General features: G+C 49.5%; 1 protein-coding gene across 2 annotated transcripts; it reads left to right on the top strand.

Annotated features, from left to right (window-relative positions):
- The first annotated feature begins 12,600 nt into the window (after window positions 1-12,600).
- Window positions 12,601-22,606, top strand: LOC134492130 (zinc finger protein OZF-like). 2 transcript variants are annotated; one of them, XM_063296300.1, is made up of 5 exons: window positions 12,601-12,660; window positions 15,739-15,893; window positions 16,984-17,095; window positions 18,476-18,595; window positions 19,208-22,606. In XM_063296300.1, the coding sequence occupies exons 2-5, from the start codon at window positions 15,891-15,893 to the stop codon at window positions 20,137-20,139; spliced, it is 1,167 nt and encodes a 388-aa protein (XP_063152370.1). In that variant the 5' UTR covers window positions 12,601-12,660; window positions 15,739-15,890; the 3' UTR covers window positions 20,140-22,606. The 2 variants fall into 2 exon arrangements, with proteins under 2 accessions (XP_063152370.1, XP_063152369.1); XM_063296299.1 differs by having other exon boundaries at window positions 12,602-12,660; window positions 18,473-18,595.
- Window positions 22,607-23,242: the final 636 nt, after the last annotated feature.

Genomic DNA, 23,242 nt, shown 5'->3' on the forward strand with positions numbered 1-23,242 from the left:
GCGCCTTGAAGGCGGAGACGGGCCTTTCCCGGAGGGGGAAAAGGTCGGGGGTGGGGGGTGGGGGGGTGTCCTTTGGTGTTTCTTCTGGGGAATCGCTGGACTAAATCAATAAAACCCTCTTCCGGTTTTGATAATTGTAATTATGATTGCCACATTGAGCGGATAATGAATTGTTGCTGCTGCTTTTACACTTCCTGTGATGAGCAAAGTATGAGTAAGATGCGAGGGTCTTTTCAGGGCTTGAACCATCTCCTGCTCTCTTCTGCTGTCAGCCTCCCACCGAGCATGTACAGAGTGCAGATTAGGCCGGGCCTGTGGGGTAGAGGAGTGCTGGGTGAGTCTCTGGCAACTGGCCTTCTGCAGTGTGAGCCGCACCTTCAGATCCTCTTTTCTCTCTGGGTTCGCAGCAGGCTAAACCTGCATCTGGTGCAAACGGGGATTCACACACAAAACACTTTGGGTCACAGAAGGGAAAAGTCACCAAGGCTGCAGCTAACCCGGTGTGAGAATGTTGTGCAAAGGCGCCAAGCAGGCGTATCACTGGCCCGGTTGAATCTGCCATGCCAACCAGCCTCTGTGGGCCTGGAGGATCCCTGGCAGAGGAAATGCCAGGCTGCTTCCTGGACCAGGAGGTGGGAAAGGAGCCGAACGCGAGGCAGGCCGAAGCCGCTCAGGGCCACCTTTGCCTGTGGAAATTGGAGGGGGGAGAAGCGCCTGCCCTGCCCTGCCCTGCCCCAGCGTTGGGGGCCTCTTTCTCCAGGCACGCCCCCCCCCCCATGAAGCTGCTTCATCTGGGGAGGCCCTCGCTCCATCCAGACTCCCCCTAAACCCACCCCCTGGCCTCCCCAGGCTCCTTCCCAAGGATGCCTGGAGTGTCCTTCCTGAGCGTGAGATAAGTTTCCCAGCCTTTCTCTCCAGCAGTCGATGACTTGTGGGTCCCCTCAATAAAGGAAGTGCATCTAGAGGAACTGGGAAGAAGGGCCTCCTCTGTGGTGGCTCCCTCCCTTGGAACATCATCCCCTGCAGGGATAAGATTGGCCCCCACCTTCATACTCTTCCTGAGGCCCTGAAGACAGGATTTCACCACTGGGCCTGGGGATCCCGGGTTGATGCGTAGCCCATCAAGAGGTCTGTTTGAATGCATTGTTGCTGCCGGGTGGTGGGGGGAACGTAGTGGGTTTTGTATCTGGGGTTATATTTTTGTAAGCTGCCTGGAGTCACTGTGCCTGAATTGGGCAGCCGTAGAAATCTCTTTAATAACAACAACCCTCCAAGGTGGGCCAGGTGGGTGACAGCAGCTAAAGGCTTCCCGGGGACAAAACAGCCAAGAGCAGCTTGCCTGGAAGTTCCTCAGAGGCAGCCCCCAATTCAGGACCTGCACAACTGATGTGTATTGGGGAGCCCCAGAGGGCAGATCTTCCGTCCTGGGCTGGAGCGGTTCCCATCAGCCACGGCCTGGCTGGATCTCCTCCTCTCTTCCGCCCCCCCAGGAAAGAAGCTCAGAGGCAGGCTGGGGAGCCCCGGGCCTCACACAGCCCTCTCCTTTCCCCCAACTTCACGCTGGGAGCAACCGCCCAAGAATGAGGGAGAGAGAGAATCTCTGGCAGGGATGCTTAGTCTCAGCTTGCTCGTTTGAGGTCGGTGCAAATGAATCTCATGCAAGGATGGAAAGACTATTTGAACATTTCCAAACTCTCAAGTGTGTTGGGAAGACGGCAGCAGGGCCGCCACTGGGGAGGGGACAACCAGGGCATGTGCCCCAGGCGCTGTGCTGATGGGGCGCCAAAATGAGCACTGGGGGGTTGCCAAAACGGGTGCGGAATCCACGTTTCCCCAGGTGACACAGACCCTATTTGTGGCCCTGGACAGCAGTTCCTGAGTTAACCTGCCAAAAGTGCTCAGACTCATCCTTTCTTTGGGGAAATTATCAAGTTTCCTTGCCTCAAACCAGGGGAACGGGTGGGCTCTTTTTAGACACTCCTAAACGGGCTGCCTTCTTTTTCCTCCCCCCCCTCCCAATTGAAGATTTTACCATCTCAGTTAGCTTTCGGCAACGGCAGCTTCCACCCCTGTTGGCACCAACGCCCAGGATCCCCGGGAGGCCTGGCCTTTGGTTACGCTGACTGGGAATTCTGGGAGCCGCAGTCCCAACCCTCCTGACCAACCCTGATTTGGGTTGAGGCAGGGAAGAAAGAAAACACCCTTCTCTTTCTTCGCTGCCTGGAGTTTTATTGCACCAGACGCGGTTCCGAGGAAGTGTCAGGGCAGCCACGCTCCAAATAAACCACAGACTCACTTAGATAGTCTAAGGATTTCAGGATTTATTAGAACGGAGTGCATGCAAGAAAAAAGACGGGAATACTTGTGCGTTGACAGGTTGCCCTGTTTATACTTTGTTGGCGGACGTGTGCTTCTTCACCCTCGAGCCAGGACTCGATGGGTGCTTGAGGTTGTGATGAGTTGGTTGATGGGCGATGCCGGTGCTTTCCTTTGTCTTTCTGCCTTCGTCCGGATCAGATGTGTTCAGTGGGAAATGGGGAGATGTTTCCTTGATCTTTTGCTAAGTGTTTAAGTTCTGTCTGATGGGCGCCCCCATTATGTGAGGTGTGTGACTGTGTTCCCTGTGGAATGATGTGTTGGTTCCCTTGTCTTTTTAATGGTTGTCAATATGATCCGAGGGTCTTCCCTTTTGTGTTGTGATTCCCTTCCAGACATGGGTGCTTTAGGGATTATTCTTACCTCTTCCTATTATGCATGTTTCCCGTTGTGATGCCCATAGGCCTTGCAACGGGGAGCAAGACAGGAAGCCTCCGGTGCAGAGAGGGGGGCGTTCGGGACTGGCGGCAGCGGCCCCCAGCCAGCCTTCCCAGAGCAACGGGGAGCAAAGGGGGGACCTAAAGACACCGGGGAGCATCACGGGGAGGCTCCGGGCGGAAAGGCTGGCCTGGAGCGTTTCCCGGCTCAGGCTGGATCGAGCGGGGCGGGGCCTCCATTCGGCCCCTCCTCTTTCAGGAGGCCTTTTTTTCCCATTCCCCGAGCTTTTCCTGCTGCTGCGCCGGGCGCCCCTCGTCAGACGGACGTCCAAGGGCAGGGGGGGGAACAGTCTGTTTCTTGGCGAGGCTCCAAACCACCCAAAGGCCGCCGCAGCTTCCGCTCTTGCCCGGAGAAAGGCGGTGTCATGTTCACTCTTTCAATGTACTTCAAACATCGTAACGTTCCCCATGCCATGCCGCTGACGCGTGTTTTTGTCTGGAAGGGAGCTGCTGTGAAACCCTGTACCAAGCTCTGTATGTGGAATCAGGACAATGGAACGTGTTTGGGTTATTTTCTCTGTTCAAGGACTTTTCCCGCAGACCACGAGGAACAGTTAGGAGCACCTGGGATTGTGGACTGGAGAAGATTCCAAGGGGGGAGGGATCCCGTTTTCACCGAGGGTTTTTAGTTTGAATTTACCCACGCTTTTACAATCCTCAGCTTTCTTTGTGATCCTGCATGCTGTTCTTTAATAAATCAGATATGCTTGAATTTCTGCTTGTGAGTCTGATGGTGTTTTAGAATAGGCAATCATTACAGGCGGGGCGGCTTGCAGGAGCTTTTGGCGGGGACCCCCGACGCCACCCCGCCCCGCCCGGGCTGTCCCGCAGCGTCCCCTGTTGCCCCTGGAGGGTGAAGCCGCGTCTCTGTCCGAGCCTGATTTCCCCGAAAGGGCGTCTCGCTCCCCAGTGACCAAATTCGCTTTCCTTCTCCACCCTCGGAGTGGCTTCGTTGACTTCCAGGAACCCTCCGTGGACCTCTGTGGGAACTGGGCGCCCTGGCCAGGCTGCAGAAAATCTGCCGATGGGGGCCCCAGTGACAGTGACAGGGATCAAGAGTCTCGTTGGTCATCTGAGGGGAGCGAAGGCCCCAGGAGAGGACCTGATCCCTTCCGAGGCCATCAAGAACCATTTGGATTGCTGGACCCCCCTCTAGCCTCACTTCTGACCTGCACTGACACTTATGGCCGAGTCCCAAGGATTGGGGGCTTGCGATCATTGTCCCTACATATATGAAAAAATGGGAAAAAGGAGGACCCTGCAAATTACAGACCGATCAGCCTCCTCAACACAATCAGCAAACTCTATGCAAGAACTCAATGATCCGAGAACTAAAATCACGGCCTTTGCAGAAAGGCCCGTGAGCCCCTCCTGGAGCATGGACGGCCACAAAATTGAGCAGGTCTCCCGTTTCAAACCCCTGGGAGTGGTCCTCTGTTCTGCCAGCAGTAGAGAGGCCCCTGGGGGCCCCGTTGCTGAAACTGCAGAAAGGCGCTCCTCTGCCATTCTTAAATTCCTCAGGTCAAGAGGGGGCCACTATCTACCTGCAGCACTCAAACTATTGGGAGCCAAGCCAATAGCACAACTCCTGTGTGGGGCCCGGCTTGGCCCCTTCTCCAATTCTGCACCACTGGAACTTGTGCAATCCAAATGTCTAAGATTGGCCCTTCAAGCTCCAAAATGTGTCTCTAATGCCACCCTGAGACCAGAGATAGGCCTCATGAAAGTGGGGGCCGGGGTGTGGGTGGTCGTGCTCAACTCTGGGCTCAGATTCTCCCTTTTCCCCCCTGGCCTTGCCCCCTTCACTATGAGGGACGACTTTCAGTCCACGTGGAAGCAAGCCGTGGCCACTAAAATCTCATCCCCGGGCTTCTCTCCAGACCTGCTACTCAGCAGGGGAGAGGATCAGGCCAAGGCACTCATTGAACAGCGTGTAGCAGACCCAGAGCCCCACTTGGATTTAGCCAGGTCCCCAACCGTTACTGCCCGTGAGTCCAGCAGGTATCCTGCCTCCCCTGTGACACACTTAACAAAACTCGAGGTACCTACCCAGCCGTCGGAGGCCTTCGCTCTGCCACGACGTCACACCCTCCCCTCAGCTGTCCTTGAGCCGATAAGGGAAGACCCTTCCCCGGAGAGACGAGGCCCCTGTGACTCTGGCCACACAGAGACCACAGAGCAGGTGCTCCTCCAGGGCCTGTTTTATAGAGACATTCGAACCAGCCTCATCTTCCCGTTCTTGTATAAATACCCCGGGCGCTCAGGACAATTTCACACCTCCTTGCTGCTGTTGGATACCAACCCTGCTACAACACACCGTGTTGCCAGGTTCTGTGGAGCAGCACTTAAAATTCCCCAGATGATGGCCGGTGCCACAAACTAGCATTTAATTTTAATCTACTAGAGTACTGGATTTACAGATATACTAACCTTTATGCTAACCTTTTAACCCCTCATGGATCACTGCCTTGTTGTGGCAAAGGGGCTTGCGTAACTCAAGCCATGAGCTGTGGTGGGCAGGGCCACCCAAGACGGACAGGTCCTGGCGGAGAGTTCTGACAAAACGTGGTCCACTGGAGAAGGAAATGGCAACCCGCTCCAGTACCCTTGCCAAGAAAACCCATGGACAGTATCAAAAGGCTAAAAGACGTGATGCCGGAAGATGAGCCCCTCCGGTCGGAAGGTGTCCAATGTGCCCCTGGGGAAGAGCGGAGGGCAATTACAAGTAGCTCCAGAAAGCGTGAAGCGGCTGGGCCAAAGCCGGAAGGACGCTCGGTTGTGGGTGTGTCTGGAGGTGAAAGTGAAGGGGAAGTCCAATGCTGTAAAGAACAATATTGTGTAGGAACTTGGAATGCAAGATCTATGAATCAAGGTCAGCTGGATGCGGTCAAACATGAGATGGCAAGATTGAACATCGACATCTTGGGAATCAGCGAACTAAAATGGACGGGAATGGGCAAATGTAATGATTGCCTATCCTAACAAACTCAGACTCACAAGCCAAAGCTTAAGAATATCTGATTTATTAAAGAATAGCTTGCAAATACAGAGAAAGCTGAGAATGAAGGAAAGCGCGCCAAATACAAAATAAGGACCCTTGGTACAAACGTAATCCCTCCCCTCTCCCAACCGTTTCAAATTCCCCCACCCAGGTGCTGTTAGCGAGTTCTTCTGATCTCCTGGGAAGAAAACCTTGAACACAGGAGATAACCCAAACACATTCCATTCCCCTGAAGACAGATAACAAACCCAGGAGAAGGAGTTCGCAGGCTCCTCCCAATTAGAACACGCGTTAAGAACCTAACATGACGTGCGAAACGTTACGATGTACAATGCACATTGAAACGGTGAACATGACATACCGCCCCCCCAAAACAAAGTGAAAAGCAAAGTGCCAACCTCAAGGAGCAGGCTTGGAAGGGTAAGCCAAATGAAAGCGCTGAACCAAAACAGGAGCATTAACATTGTGAGCTGCAACCCATTCAGGGTGAGTGAAATGCTTCCCTTTGATAAGATACTGTAGCCTGCCTCGAAGCCTATGAGAATCAAGCACCTCCTTCACCTCAAAGTGCTGCTGTCCATCAATCATGATCGGAGCAGGAGGGGGAGGCTGGGGATGCCATTGAGAGGATTGGTTGACAGGTTTGAGCAAACTGCAGTGAAAAACAGGATGCAAACGTTTTAAATTATGAGGCAAATCCAACTTAAAAGTGACAGGATTTATAATGTCAATAATGGGAAAAGGGCCCACAAATTTCGGGGCCAATTTTCAAGATGGCTGTGTGGATTTTATGAACTTGGTGGACAGATAAACCTGATCGCCAACCTTAAAATCAGGCTGAATATTTCTGCGCTTATCTGCTTGCAGTTTGTAAGCAGACTGGGCATCAGCCAAAGCCTGCTGAATCACCGGCCCTTTGCTCCTTTGTGCCTCCAGCAAGAACTCAGGGTTGTTTTGGTCAACAATCCACTGGTTTGTCTTCTTGGCTGTCCACAGTATCCTCAAGTCTTCTCCCATCCTGAAGTTCAAAAGCACCAATACTTTTCTCTGTCCTGCTGCTGCTTCTTTTGCACCCATGGAGGGTCCCAGGAAAACTGAGGTCTGCATGATTCTCAATACAAAGAGCCCATTTAGGCAGGGCCAATGGAGGCAACTCTCAAGAGAAGATTCCTCCAAGGCCCAGCCCCAGGGCTGGCAGGACTGCCTGTTCCTCAGCCCCTGCAATGCCCCAAAGCAAGAATGCACGGATCACTGCCGAAGGTGGCCACCCCACCGGATCCAGCAGGAGCTGGGCCACCCTGCGGGAGGCCTGGAGGGCTCCCCATCCGCAGAGGTAGCAAACGCACTCAAAAATGCCAAAGGAAACAATCCCCCGTTTTCCAGGCTTGAGTGGGACATTTTGCTTTTGTCTCTGGTGCCCCCTCGTGGCGATCCTATGTCCCTGCAGATGCAGAATCAGGAGGTTTCAGGCTCCTGCGAATTCGAAGGAGGCAGCAGAGAGGACACGGGGCAGGCAGATAGACACATAATCGAAAGAAAAGAGCAAAATGCAGAGGAGGCACCCATGAGCAGCATAAAAAGAGGAAATAATAAAAAGAAACACAGAAACATGTAATAAAACCAGCAGAGCATTTACCCAGAAATAGCAGCCAAATACAGAGATGAATCACTGAGTTTTATCTGGTTGATCTGGGTTGGGTAGGACAGATGGAGAAGGCAAGGCAAGGGGGCCATCACAGTCACGGTCACCCGAAAGTGGATCATGAACCAGGCTGGTCCTTGAGGCGCAGGAACTCTTTAGGGAGGAGATCTCAGCAGAGTCCCGGGGAAGAGGGATCAGCCCAGTTCTTCTCAAGAGCTGCTTTTCTGGAGGATCTCCCAGGAAGATCCAACTCGGGTCACTTCCCCAAGAAAGGGAAGGTTTCTTTTGAATGCCCAACTCCGTCCATTCTTGAGCTGCTTTGGCAACTAAATTCTAGGCCTGTCTCCTTTTCTTTTCTTTATGGTGTGTTCAGAACTTACTCACAAGCCTTAAAAGTGTTGGAGGTATCAGCAAAAAAGCATGCCTTATTAGCATGTGGATGAGTTCGTTTTAGGATGCAAATTCTCCATGTGCTTCTGGAGGAAGCTGTTTGTTGCCCCTCCCACATTCTCACTTCCTCTTCCTCCCTCCATCTGGGAAGGAAGGAACCATGTGGCTGTGTGTTCCTTCCATCTTGGGCCACGTGCTTGACCCTGGACGCAGGAGTTTCCCCTTTTCTGCATGCAGCCTTTAGTAGCAATGAGAGCTGAGGGTAAATTAAGTTTAGGGAACAGAAAGAAGAACCAGAATAATCAACTTTCTTCTGAGATGGATGTAACTGGACCAAATAAATCAGTAAGACTTTTTACTTACTTTTGAACCTACTTTGTCTAAGTGTGTAATTCTTTATGCTTGGGTGGGCTAAGTATGTAAGATCAATAACCTATATTTCTCTAACATGCTCATTAATGCTATTTTAGATAATATTCTTTTTCTGTGCACATCTTCCACTGCGTTAAGCTCTGCTCCATTCAGTGGTCCTAGCTGTCAACTAATGGCTTCACATTATTCTGCATCTGGCTTGACTGGAAAGGAGCGGTTGTCGTTCGAAAGGCCCAAGCAGAATTTCTGCAAAAGGTTTTTGAAAATTGGGGGGATGTCCTGTGCAAAGGCTCAGCTCAAATCCAGGTGTGTCCACAAACACAGAGGAGGGGCCAAAAAAGGAAAGATGCAGTTGCGCAATCAAAGTTCTGCCCCTTTAATCAGACAGCTGTGGACGCCATCTTGATTTGTTCAACCACGCCACCTCTGCGAACACCCCTCCTGCTTGTGTGCTTCCCATCAGAGACTTCACCAACTTTAGCATGACTTGGGAGGCCATTTTTACAATTTGCTTTGTAAGACATGAAAGACTTGCTCATCATCTTCTTCCAGATGCTAACCTTATTTTGTCTGAGAGTGGAAGGAGGAATTAACCTTTGAAAAGCAGGAACAGACTGGAATCATGGGACATTTTCTCCTTTTGCTGTTTCTTTCCTTCGCATCTTTTTTCTTTCTTTTTTGTATATTAAAGTAATTTTGTCTTAAAAAGGCATGCTGAACCCAGATTAACAAAATACAATTGCTTTGTTTATTTAACAGGTCCAAAGGAAATAAACCATATTATGGCTTAATACAATGGCTGGCTCCAAACAAGGTATTAGGACCATGCTTGGGTTCTCACAACACAAATACCCCCACCCACTTTGGTCTAGTCTAGCATGTTATGGGAACCCAGCCTTATAGCTGGAGGTACAGTATAAGCATCTCAAGGGCTACAGCATCACGAGACCAGATTCTGTCTCTACAATATCCAGAGGCTGCCAAATGGGACAGTCACACATCTCTACACAAAATCGTCCTTCTCTTTTCTGGTAGCCTGTCTGACATAACACATTTAACTGGATTGTGCGGGGTAGGTAAGCTCATCAGGCAGACACCCGAACCTGGCCAGCTGTGATTTGGCCACTGCAATCGAAGAGGATGGGTGTTGGACCTCAAACAATGTTGGATCACTTTGGCTTGGTGGGTGTTTTAATTGTGACCCTCCAATAGCTCCACAGAGAGGGAGAAAAGGGCAGGAGATGGGGTGGCTCAGGCCCCCAACTGTATTCCCCAAAGGTGGGAATCCCAGCTGGGCCCTACAGGATTTTGTTCTGGTGCAAAAAAGCCAAAATGGGAAGAGGAAATAAATGGTATCTTTCCATTTGCTTTGAACCAAAACAATGGTTGATGGAGGGGTGACCAAGTCATCTTTGAGTGTGGTGCAGAGGTGAAGAGGCTGGACTAGAATCGGGTTTTTAAAAGTTTGTAGAAAGCTAGTAACCTGGGGGGGGGTGATTTGTTTTCCCACCAAGAAGCTATGAAATGTAGCAATAGTTTCAACTGTAGCTTGGAAGATCCCCAGTAAGTTTGTTTGTCTGGTAAAATAATTTCAGCGTTGTAGCTGGTGCTGCATTTTGAAGTTGCAAATTCCAGAACTTAAACACTTGGTTTGTGCATCCATGTAAACCATGGCTTTTAAAATAGTGGTATCTTGAATAAGAGAACCAGTTTGGTGTAGTGGTCAAGGCACCAGCCTAGAAACCGGGAGACTGTGGCTTTTAGTCCGGCCTTAGGCACCAAGCCAGCTGGATGACCTTGGCCAGTCACTCTTTCTCAGTCCTAGGAAGGAGGAGATGTCAAGGGCAAACCACTTCCAGAATCTTGGCAAGAAAACTCAGGGACATGTCCAGGCAGTCACCAGGAGTCAAGACTAACTTGAAGGCACCAGAAAAACACCTCAATAAACCACAGTTGTCTGGGATTACACAATACACAAAGCCGTCTTCTGTGATTTGCTCACCACAAAGGCTGGATTCCCAAATAAGCTGCAAAAACGTTCGTTAGTTATCCCTCATTGGGCTTCAGTGTTGTAAAAAATGGATAGAAACTTATTTTTCTCCTTAGCAGGTGGCCTGAAAAGGGCTCTTTATTATGCATTATCAGGGATGCTATTTTAGCAAAGTCATCACCTTTTTAGATGTTTGGATGACAGAGTTGCAGTTTGAGGATTAAGCAGAGGTTCAAAGCAGTGCCGGCAGAATTCGTCCTAGCCACAGCCTCCCTCCCTCGAGAGCTTGCCTTTGGTACCAGATCATTCGATATATCTGTCCTGCAGCAGTTTTAAAGGGGATTACAACAGATCTGCAAAGCCAAAAAATATTTGATCTGTGGCAGTTTATTCCTGGTCCCTGGATGTGAGATGCTTTCATTTCTCCCAGCACTAGGCAGAGGCCTAGACGCTCTTCAAGTCTATGGTTGTTTTTACACAACTTTGCTTAGCTTGATTACTACATTAGCCAATTTAATTTATGGCATTAAATCATAAACTAACCAAACTGTCTGAGTGGAGAATTCTGGGAGTTGAAGTCCACACGGTGTCAGAATCCCCGATCAGGCAAACACAGTGCAACTGATCGTGTTCTTCTGCCTTAAGTGATAATGCGTGTCAAGCTTGGCTGCAAATGGATGGGAGGAGGGAAATTTCAGAGCATAGGGATTGTTTGGGAAAATGCAGCAAGCCAAGGTCGAACCGTTTGAAGACATCTGGCACAGGCACGACGAAGACTGTTGGAAGGGGGGTGAGAATGGCAAAGGAGGGCTAGCCTGCTTGGGGTGGGGGTGGGAACGTTTAATTTAGGGGAAAAGGCGCGAACTGGCACTTGCAGCTTTGCTTCTGAATTGCGTGCATCTTTCCAACAATAAAGGCTTTTCTGCCTCTGTACTGAATAGACTGAAAGTTCTAATATTGGAAATTGGGCATTGCAGTTCTTAGACACGGCTTAAAGTTGCTGAGGTTCAGAAACTCTGGGTTAGGGTGTTAATTCTCCCGTGGCATGACTTTTTCCCCCGTTGCTTCCAAAAGCATCTCTTAGGGCAGAGCAGTGCTGACTCTTAAAAAGCCTCCAATATTTAGCCAGATCCCTCATTTTGGCCCAGTTGTGCCCCACGGCACCCAAGGGACCCCCTTGCCTCCTTTTCCACCCTCCACTGCCTGTAAGGGATTGCTGAAGATCCTTTTCCATGAAAGCTGCTGGATTTGTGCTGCAGAAATCCAGGCGAGCACTAGGTAGCAGTGGGGAGTTCACCTGAGAGAGAGCGAGAGACCCCAAAGCACTGGCACCTGGACAGGTATCTCCCTATAAGGCTTGGGGAGATGTTTTATTTTGCAAAAACGAACGCACAAGTGATATGAGAGTACTTCCTATATTCTTTTCTATTGCTATCTCTATACCATGACAATTACTAAGACAACTACTATATTCTATACCATTGCTATTCAATATACTATAGAGCAGTGTTTCTCAACGCTGGCCGCTTGGAGATGTGTGGACTTCAACTCCCAGAATTCCCCAGCCAGCACATGCTGGCTGGGGAATTCTGGGAGTTGAAGTCCACACATCTTCAAGCGGCCAGCGTTGAGAAACACTGCTCTATTCTTTTACTATTGCCTTTTGTAAATGCCTTCCCGTCAGTCTTGGCACCTGGCGATCGCCTGGACAAGTTCCTGCAACTTTCTTGGCAAGATTTCAGAAGCGGCTCGCCCTCGCTTCCTCCTCCTTCCCAGGGCTGAGGGAAAGGGACCGGCCCGAGGTCACCCAGCTGGCCGCGCGCCTCCGGCAGGACTAAAACTCAGCTTCCCAGATTCTAGCCCGGCGCCTTAACCACACAATTACGCGACACGCGTCAGCGTCTCCTCGCTAAGCCTGTTCTGCCTGAAGGCGCCTCTCTCTGGGGAGCCCCCCTTCCTCGCCCGTCCGTGGCCGGCGCGCAGAGCCCTCGCGCCTTTTTCGCGCCGCGCTTGGCCTCGCGGGGGCTCTCTGCTTCTTTGGCACCACCCCCCCCCGCCATTTCTGAAGGAAAACCGCCCTCTTTTGTTCGGCTTCTCCCTTCACCGGCGGCGGCAGAGCTCCAGAGACCCGCCTCTCCCTTCCCCTCCCACCCCAGGCTCAAGGCGGCGGCTTGACGGGCCCCTCCCGCGGGGAAGGCTCCGACGGGAGGGGCGGGAAGTTGCCAGGGCGGCTGCCATTTTCTCCAGGCCGAGCGCCTGCTCTTCCCCCGGCCCGGGACGGCGAGGGGTTAAAGCCACCGAGCTCGGCTGCCTAGAAAAGACGGTGGGGGGGGGGAACACGCGCACGCGCACACAGACACAGGCGCGCGCGCACCGCCGGGGTCAGAAGCTCCGTTCCTATTTCGCCGCGCGCAAAGGGAGGCGCCGCCCGGCCGCAGCGCGCGCGCGCCAGGTGAGCGGGCAGAGTTGGCCGCGGGAGGGAGGAAAAGCCGCGCTGGGGCGGGGGGAGGCAAGAGAAATCCCCCCCCCTTCCAAGCCCCGCTTTGGATGGATCCCGCTCAGCTCAGCCGGGCTGGCCCGGCTCCACCGCTGGTTCACCCGTCGCCGCTCCCGCCCGGCCTCCCTCGGTCCGATCCTGCGCGGCGGCGCCGGGACTGCAACCCCCACCATCTCTCCGAGCTGGAGACCGCCGCTGTAGGGGATGATGGGCGTTGGAGTGCAGCGAGCGTGTGGCTGCCCTTGAAGAGGGGATCAGGAAGGCGCAGAACGCAGCTGGCGGGCAGCGGTGGGTGAGCGCGTATTGCAGCTCTGCTGCGCCAGCTGCATCGGCTGCCAGTCTGTTTCCGGGTCCAGTTCAAGGTGCTGGTTTTGACCTTTGAAGCCCTCCATGGCTGGGACTGGGTGATCTGAGGGACCGCCTCTCCTTGATCACATCTGCCCGTCCCACCAGATCTAGCAGAGAGGGCATGCTGCGGGGCCCGTCGGTTGGGGAGCTTCACTTGGGGGGTCCATAAAGTGAGGGTCCCACATCTCTGCTGTGACCCTCACTTTATGGAACATCCTTCCCCCCGAAGTGAGGCTGGCCTGACCCCTTTTAACTTTCCAGAAGTCCCTCGAGACCTGGTTGTGTCATCAGGCCTGGGGACCCCAAAATAGTGGGATGGCTCCAATGTAATTAACACCTGTTCTTTGCCTAATTTTTTTTTTAAGTTTGTGCCTTTTATACTTTTAAAGTTTTTAATAATAATAATGTTTTGCGTATATTGTTTTTAGCTTTGTTGTATGCCACCCAGAGTCACTACTTGTTTGTGAGATGAGCAGCCATATAAATATGACAGATAAATAAATAAATAAAGGCCGGGCTGAAATCTACACGCACAGACATGCATGTGCACCACCTTCTCCGGTTGGCCCAAACTTTTCCTCTTCCTGCTTTAAGACTTTCAGAGGGTGTTTGGCAGTTCCTTTTCATCCTGCGAGTTGCCCAAGGGGGCCGCATCCTTTCTTTCCCCTCTCCCCTCTTTCTGCCACCTGGTCAGGAAAAGACCCCACCCCTCCACTCCCTCTTTCGCTGGCTTTCCTTGGGAGTTAACCGAAGGGGGTGGAGGCGCCAGTGTGGTTGGGCGAGTAAGTCACCCCACTGGTGAGGATGGCCTGGATTTTTTTCTTCTGGGACAAAAAGTATCCCAAAGAAATTTTGGGTTCAAAAAGGTGAGAATGAGTAAAAAAAGTGCAGAATGCTTCCATATAGCAGCACTAAGTCTACCCTGCCCCCATTAAGGAAGTCTGGCTTTTAGGCACCTCTTGTAATCCATGGTTTATTTAACTGGGTTTGCTGAATAAACCACCATTTAGGTAGAAGAGTTGTCTGCATGCTGGCTCCAAACCAAGCATAGTATCAGTTGGTGTGATCTACAAACACCATTTGTGCATTAATGTGGTCTGACTGGCTTTTTTATCTTCCTGTCTGAAATACGTGAATTGGCTGGTTACTTACTTGAGCTGCCTCTGCTGGCATCCCCAACCTTAGCGTTCCACCACAGAGGACTTCGCGGTGGCAGCTGGGATCTTCCTAATAGCTGCCCTTTTCAGAGATTTATGTACTGCAGAGAAAACAAGCTGGAGGGAAGGAAAATACTCACACATACATACACACACTATTTATAAAAATAATAAAGGCAGGATAGAAATTAAATAAAACAAACACACACACACAAGTAATAAATAAACATTGCAATGGTTTCTGGTGCAATGGTTTGTAATATTTCACATTCAGTTCCTGCTTCCTCTGGTTTAACAGGAGTCAGGAAAATGATCTTCCTCTTTGATAGATCTTTATCCTACCTTTTTTTTTATCCTACCTTTTCTCCAAAAGCTCAAGGAACTTTTGCCTTTTGTTGTAGTGCCACAACATCCTTGTGAGGTAGGCTGAAGTCCAAGAGAATGTCAGCTACCCCAGTGGACCTGAACTTGGGCCTTCCTATTCTGTTCCAAGACCCCAGATCAACTTTTCCCAACTGGTACCCCTGTTGGACTTCAACTCCCAGAATCCCTAGCCAGCATGACATTCTGGGAGTTGAAGTCCAGCACATCTCAGAGATGGTAGAGGATTGAAGTGGAATTGCTGTTATTCTCAGAAGATGCCATTGGACTAACTCAACCAAAGCTCTGAGCATTGCAGACAAGTTTTCTCTGTGTAGGGTTATGCCTCCTTCACTCCCTTTGGATCACATTTTTGTTCTGAATTTGGACAGAAAAACCTAGTACCTCTTTTGCGACAGGAGAACAGTGTCACAGAAAAAATTAAAACAGAGTTCTTCCACAGGGCATGGTGAAGGACTATGTAATACCATGGTTTTTGTTTTGAATGAACTGTTGTTTTATTGTGTCAATTTTAACACGATTGCAAACTGCCAAGAATCAGTTGAAGCCAGTGGTATATATATATACAAAAGTAAAGTATTAGCATACAAATATAACAGTCCTCCTTCTGAAAATGTACTCTCTGTAATCAGAATAATGGAAAGCACCCTAGAAGTGCTTAATATTGATAAATGTGCAGTGGTGAAGGTGTTGGACCACCTTGAGCTCCTGAAGGAAAAAAGTGGAATATAAATGAAATAAATAAATACACGTAATTGTTATTTGAAGTTCTTAACGTGTGTTATTTGAAGTTCTGTGCGTTCTCCACCTCTGGAGGTTTTTAAGAAGAGGCTGGACAACCACTTCTGGAGGATGGTTTAACTGGTTTTCCTCCCCATTGCAAAGAGTTGGACTTGATCAGTCTTTCTCAAACTTGGGAACTTGAAGCTGTGTGGACACCAACTCCCAGAATTCCCCAGCCAGCATGTTGCCAAGTTGCCAAAGTTGAGAAACACTGGAATAGATGATCTGGGTGGTCCCTCCCTACTCCACAGTTCAGTGATTCTAAGATTTTCCATAATGAGCTTAAAAAAAAATAGGTGAGTTTGCAGATTGTTCTTATTTTAGACTTTATTCTAACAAGCTAACTTTCTATTCCATCATCCAGATTGCAGTGGCGTGTTCACTAACGTAGAAGTAGATCCGATTGACCTTGGTAGGGATTCTTCTGCAGAGAAGCATATAGGCCTGGAGTGGAAAGACGGACCCTAACTGGGAACCGCAGCGTAAGGCTTTCAGGAAACAGCAAAAGAACTTCAAATGGTAATAACCAGATTCACCTGGTTTTTCTTTCAGCTTCTATCCTCACCTTTTAAATTGAATATCAGTATTTGTTTATTCAAGGGACCATAAAGAGTGCACGCTCTTCCCGTTTTTCCCCACAACAACCTTTTGAGGAAGGCTAGGTTGAAAGTGAGTGACCCCAAGTCCCTTAACGAGCATCTGTGGCTGAAGGGGGAAGTGAACCTGGGTTTTTTCCTGTCCTAATCCAACCCCTCAATTTTTACACCATACTGGCAGATCTGAAAATACCTACAGGTAGTCCTCAACTTACAACCATTATTTAACGATGGTCTGAAGTTACGATGGCCTCGGAATGGCTGTAAAGCACTTCTGAGTGTCGCAAAATGTCACACACACACCCATGGCCACATGTTTGCATTTAGGGCGCTTGGCAACTGGCTCGCATTTATGACCAGTTGCAGCATCCTGTAGTCATGGGATTGTGTTTTGCGACTTTTTTGCTGTTTTCCGGCGAAAATGCCCATTGGGCAAGCTGGATTCACTTAACGATTGCAGTGATTTGCTTAACAACCCATGATTTGCTTAACAACTGCCATAAAATTGGGTCTGATCACATGGTGACTCGACTTATGACCACAATGACCTACGATGAACATTCTGTTCCCAATTGTGGTCGTAAGTGGAGGGCTACTTGTGCCCCCTTTTTAAACAATGGTTAAATATGCCCTCAAGTCAAGAGCAGTCTTGCTGACTGCATCTTGGCAGTGTCGCAGACATAGTTTCTCATTGACTTCTTTCAAGATCTCTTTTCACATCTCACAGCTCTAGATTCCCAGGAGCCCCCATCCAGTTGCTAACCAGACCCGACCCTGCTTCGCTTCCAAGATCTAAACCACGCCTCAAAGCTTCTACCCACTTGCTCTGATTACATCACCAAATCACCCCCACATCATCCCCTGTGTCTTTTGCAGCCCCCAGGGGCAAAATAATAGGGCAAATGCCCTTTTCAGGAAAAATGTTGCCCGATCCTGCTATAAGCAGAGGGTGAGGGGCAGGATGAGGTCTTTAGATGTGGCACACCAAAAACGGTCCTTTTCTGTGATTGTAGGAGCCCAGCACAAACTGTCCAGGTGCCACCCAGTCTTTCTGGGACTCTGAATTGGGGCTGTTGCGCGTGATAATCAAGGAGGAAGATGACAGCGCAGAGGCCAGCCTATCAGGTAAAAAGGAACATGGCTTTTTTGGGGGAGTCGTATTCTTGAAGGCCCTGAAAGTCCTTTCTGGGCTACTCTCAGCTGCAGCTCCTTTGGGGGTTCAGCAGCCCATTTCCCCTGGAATCTCACTAGTGTGCAATATGAATTCTTAGCAGCTGGGGTGTTCAGGCTGTGACATCCCTGCAGCTCAGCCAATGTCTGAGGCTGACTTGCACATACAGGAAAGAAGGGGGCAGATTTGTACCCCGTGAGAAGTATGTGTTGAATGTAGAGCTTGTCTTTTTTTCTGAGACCTCAAAGAGAGGGGTCGCCGGAATGTTCTTCCTACAGTAACAACAAACCTGCGAGGTAGGCTGAGCCGTGACAAAAATGACTGGCCCAAGAGCCACTGTGGGGAAGCAGAGATTTGAATGTGGGTTTTTCTAGGCCAAGACTAACACCTGTACAGCTGTGTGGTAGAGAATATAGCGTTAAGTCAGTGTTTCTCAACCTTGGCAACTTTAAGCTGTGTGGACTTCAACTCCCATGCTGGCTGGGGAATTCTGGGAGTTGAAGTCCACACAGCTTAAAGTTGCCAAGGTTGAGAAACACTGGGCTAGGGTATGGCTGGCTGGGGAATTCTGGGAGTTGAGGTCCACACAGCTTAAAGTTGCCAAGGTTGAGAAACACTGGGCTAGGGTATGGCTGGCTAGGGAATTCTGGGAGTTGAGGTCCACACAGCTTAAAGTTGCCAAGGTTGAGAAACACTGGGCTAGGGTATGGCTGGCTGGGGAATTCTGGGAGTTGAAGTCCACAGAGCTTAAAGTAGCCAAGGTTGGGAAACACTGGGCTAGGGTATGGCTGGCTGGGGAATTCTGGGAGTTGAAGTCCACAGAGCTTAAAGTTGCCAAGGTTGAGAAACACTGGGCTAGGGTATGGCTGGCTGGGGAATTCTGGGAGTTGAGGTCCACACAGCTTAAAGTTGCCAAGGTTGGGAAACACTGCCTTAGATCGCTGAGGACCTGACCTAATTAAGTATGTTGGGTGACTCTAATGGGATTTAATAGGCCAAGCATCCTTATGCCTAAGCAACACTTTTTCAAAATTGCCATATTGATGGAATTGGCATTACAGCAGTCACTTTATTTATTTATTCAGATTTGTTACAGCCACCCAACTCCAAAAGACTCTGGGCGGTGTAGAGAGCCAAAAAGTCCATAAAAACAAAGCGAACCACCCAGACCACCCTAATGCATTCAGCTAGAAAAATTAGGTTGGAGTTTTAGTATTTTGTAAAGTAATTTGGAAGTTGTTTTAGAGAATTGTTTATTTTTAATTACCTTGGCGCGCCGTTCAGAAAAACTGAGCCTGAAAAGTTTCAAATCCATTTTTTCCCCCCTGAAGAAGATTGGACAGGGAGATCCGCCACGGCAGATGGGTTCTTTCCCGAAAGCTTCGCTTCAGAGCTTCAGCTGAAACGTTCACCAGAAAGTTCGCAAGGCAATGTTTTCCCTCCAGTGGAAGTGGGTGAGCATAATATATACCCCTCTGTGAGATACCCAAGAGATTAGTTTTCTGCCCCAGGGAACTTACAGTCTCATATTTGAAAAACTAGCCCTAGAGTCAGCAGGATTCTAAAGACGACACCAGGCCTAATAAAAAGTTTGGATTCTCTCAACTTTGGCCTGGATTGCGTCTTGCGTTAAGCCCAGTTTGGTTTGCTCTTGACTCAGTATGGTTGTGAAACTGATCACAGCGCGGGACGAGACGTCTGCCGTTTCAGCGGTAGTTCTGAAAGGTAGCTATCCAACCAACCTTTGCTTGGGGGTTACTGTGAAGGGAAGTCCATGTAGAGGGCAGAACCGTTGCCTTGAAGGACAGGAGGAAGAGGCAATGGTTGGATAAGAGGGGCTTGAGCCCTGGCCAAGAAAGTAATTTGAGAAAACGTCTCAGGAGAGCCCCTCCCTAGTTCTTACAAAGATAAAGGGAGAGAGGGAGAAGCCCATTCAGACTTGCAAGATTCTGTTGCTGTAAAAGTAGTCCTGGCCTAATGGCATTGGTTTCTTAGTCTGGTTACCTGGCCGGGCCAAAAGTCCACCCCTTTCCAAACTTCTAAGATTGCTCCCTGTATTCTGGCAGGCAACATCCGCAAAACCATTAAGGAGGAACCCACAGAGGTGTCTGTAACGAGACTTGAGCCTCCCAGTACAGAAGGGGCATGTGGGAATCGGTGTTCCCTGTGTGGGAAGAGCTTCAGTTGCAAGTCTGACCTTACCAGACACCAGAGAACTCACACGGGCGAGAAGCCATTCCGATGCTTTGAGTGTGGCAAAAGCTTCAGCCGAGGAGATTATCTGATTTTGCATCAAAAACTTCACCGGGGGGAGAAGCCGTACAAGTGCTCCGAGTGCGGGAAGGGCTTCTACCGAAGCACCCGTCTGATTTCCCATAAAAGGGTCCACCTCGCGGAGAAACTGTACAAGTGCTTCAGTTGCGGCAAGAGCTTCGGGGACCAGGACAAGCTCGCCCAACACAAGCAGGCCAAGCACACCAACGAGAGGCCGCACACGTGTGCCGAGTGCGGAAAGAGCTTCCGGCGGAGCACGCACCTTACGAGGCACCAGAAAATTCATGCCCGCAAAGCCCGGTATCGGTGCCTGCAGTGTGAGAAGACCTTCACTTGCCGCAAGCACCTCCTTTCTCACGAAAGAATTCACACGGGAGAGAAGCCATTTAAATGCCCGGACTGTGGAAAGAGGTTCAGCTTCAGTGGGAATCTCGCCTCCCACCTGAGAATGCACACAGGGGAGAAGCCATACTTATGCCTAGAGTGCGGGAAGAGTTTCAGCCGCAGCGCGCACCTCACTTTGCATCAGAGGACCCACACCGGGGAGAAGCCGTACACCTGCCTGGAGTGCGGGAGAGCGTTCAGCCAGAGCAGCAACCTCACTTCGCATCAGCGCATCCACACGGGGGAGAAGCCATATGAGTGTCCTGTGTGCGGGAAGCAGTTCTCACGGGGCGACTCTCTGGTCTCTCATCAGAGAATCCACGCTGCGGAAATCCTCTGACGGATCCGGGGTTTAAAGAGCTTTTGGCACGGCGGGGGTCTTTGCGGTGGGCGTCGGTTGTGAGGGAAAAAAGGGAAAAAGAAGAAGGGAAAGCTGGCTCTTGCTTCGTGTCAAATAATAGGTGTGCTTCAGAAACCTCTTCATTGTTGCACACACGGAGAAACAAAATGAGACGATGGTCAAAGAATAGTGTATTATATTTCATAGAGGTACATAAGAAGCTAAGCAGGGCCCTGCAGGATTGCAACCCCGGCCCATCTAGTCCGGCAGTCTGTTCTCCCATTCATTAGATGATTTAACTCTGTAGTAGAGCATCCTGAGTGGGAGCACTCTACCATGCTGCCACATGGTATCTATCAACCTGCTATCTGTTGAAAGAATTCAAAATGTTATCATGAGCACCTAAGCAGCACCCTGCTGGGTCAGACCCCCGGCCCATCTAGTCCGGCAGTCTGTTCTCCCAGGGGCCCACCACCCACCCATGGAAGCCCACCGGTCTCCCAGCAGAGGGCCTTCACAGGCAGCCTCACTGCCATCAAGGCTAAGAGCCACGGATCCGCAATGGCTAGGTGGGAGACTCTTATGCCCCAAATCTCTTCGAACCCAGAGATTCCGTTGTGTGCGTATCCTTTTTTTTGGTGGGTAATTCAAAACCTTTTGTTGGCTGTAAGAGGGGGCAAGCTGTATTTTTTGTCTCTTCCTACAAGGTTATAGGTCATATATTTATGGCAAAGGATGAGACTGAGTCACTGGCCCAGAAGCTGCTTTGCAGCCCCTGGGGATTAAAAAGCAAACTGACGCCCCAATGTTATGAAGTCTAAAGTTGGAGCAATGCATGTTAAAAGGCTTTAACTGGCTAGGAGTTGCTTTGTTCTTACGGGGCGTTCCCTGGGTGAAATTTTGAAAAGTCTTTCTAATGTCCTTGAAGGAAGATTCCAGACATGGTTGCTGGATTCTTGCTGAGAGTGATGGATGCCTTGAACCTGGTTTGAAACAGACTGAATCAGTATCTTTGTTGATTACCTATATATCCCCGTCTTCCCAAGGAGACCAAAGCAGGATATACATTTTCCCCCATTCTGTTTTTTTAAATCCCCCACAACATGCCTATCAGGTCAGGCCAGACATGGAGAGAAAGTGACTGGCTGAAAGTAATTTGGGAAGTTTCTGTTGGTAAAGGGTTGTGGGCATCCATGCTTTCCTGGTCCGACAGCATCTAATCTCCATGTCAACCCAACCTTCGTTTGGGGTCCTTTTACCCTCCTGGACAGAAATGAATTTTAGTCCAAACCATAGAGTTGAAAGGGAACTCAGAGGTCATCTAGTTTGACCCCCTTGCTCAGCTCAAGCTCTGTTGGAACATCTCTGACAAATGACCATCCAGCCGCTAAAGACCTCCAGTGAAGGAGAGCTCACCATTTCGTGGAGCAGCCTGTTCCACTGCTTGACAGGAAGCGGAGGCTGTGACACTGCAAACCCAACTTCGAAGGGAATGCCTCCTTTCCCCTAGAGGAGAATGCCTCTTCTAATATGGCATCACCATTTGGTGCGTTCTAATTTCTAACTAATATTTCAGTCTGCTTTCTAGCTTCCAAGAGTCAGCAAACCTATTCCATTCATCGCTTCCTTCCCTGTCTTTCATTTCCTCTCTTCCCTAGAACTCAGAGCAGCAAACATGGTTCTCTTCTTACACCAATAATTGTGCAAGGAAGATCAAGGCGGGAGGGAGGAAGCAGCTGTGAGCTTCACGCGTTAAGAATTTGACCTGGGATTTTCCCCAAACCACCGGTGCTCTACCCATCATGCACTCAAATTTGTTCAGATTAGTGTTTAAGTTTCACAGAACTGCTGTGTTCCCCCAAGAATTTGAAGGTGTTCTGAGAGTGGATCCAGAGTTCCAAGAAAAGGGATTTGGAGGGTTGGTTTTGGATCAGTTTCAGTTTCATTAGTGGAAGAAATATCCTTGCCACGAGTGATGGAGGCAGACCTGAAAGACCAGACTGGGGACAGATCATCATGTAGAAAATCTACGTGGTCGCCAACAGTCACCAGCAACTTGATGGCACGTCAATCAACTTCTTGGCTCCAAAGTCTCTCTCTACATGATTTCACATCCATCCCAAGAATGCTGGGTGCATTTAGCAATCTGCCTTTATAACGCAGGGTTAATCCAGTGTTATTCCACTACCAGGCAGGGGCTAGACTAGATGATCTCCAAGATCCCTTTTGTTCTATGAAACTATTATCCCAGTTCTTCCTCCATGCCACTAAGACAAAACGAAGTTTAGGGGACTTTCCTGGTTATTATAGATTATATAATAATTATATTGCATTGTATTCTCTTAATCTATCCTGATGGAAGAGTTCTATGGTATTAAGCACTTAGTTTGTAACATTTCTCTTGACCTTAACAGCTTTTCTCTAAACCGTGTAACTCTGAGTTATTAAATAAAACTGAGTCAAAACATAGTTTTTGAGGCTGCTGTTTATTGGTGAAATGACTGTTGAAATTATCCAAACGTCACTTCGCCAGATCATAAAATGGTTTAACCGGTTATGTGAACGTGGCCAGTAACAGACCAAACATCGCCCCGTGAGCTTCTCCAGCACAATCTGCTCCTAAACCCAGACCAACAACTACCAGAATGTTGTATTAGTCTTCACACATCCAAATCCAGTAAAAGAAGTGTGGTTCAAAATCATACAAACATACAAAATGCCATCCAAAGCACAAGAACGAAATGAGCACAGCCCCCAGGATTAAAAGCTAAACGGCCAAGCAAAAACACGTTTTTTAAAAAAAATGAAGTTTATTGGAAAAACGGGGGGAGGACAGATGTGAGTTAAAGCAGCGATCAGGAGACCAATTCTGATATACTTCCTGACCTGTAACACCTCCCCCCCCACCAAGTGTAATAGGATTCACATCATGGGAGAGCAATTTGGCCATAGAAGATGGAGCCTAATGAGAAAGAAAGAAAAGCTGGAATGAGAATTCCTGAACTTGCCAGAGATTATTTTAATTAGAACACACATCCCATTTCTTCATTCCTGCCCCCAAATCCATTTTGTGCCACAATGTGGTTTTCCACCTTCAGGGAGC

The sequence above is a fragment of the Candoia aspera genome, chromosome 2 (genome assembly GCF_035149785.1).
Source record: "Candoia aspera isolate rCanAsp1 chromosome 2, rCanAsp1.hap2, whole genome shotgun sequence".
Lineage (NCBI taxonomy): Eukaryota > Metazoa > Chordata > Lepidosauria > Squamata > Boidae > Candoia > Candoia aspera.

Coding starts and splice junctions, on each gene's coding strand:
- LOC134492130 (XM_063296299.1), top strand. Junction 17,096..18,472: donor CGCAGAGGCCAGCCTATCAG/GTAAAAAGGAAC, acceptor TCCCCCCTGAAG/AAGATTGGACAGGGAGATCC. Junction 18,596..19,207: donor TTTCCCTCCAGTGGAAGTGG/GTGAGCATAATA, acceptor GTATTCTGGCAG/GCAACATCCGCAAAACCATT.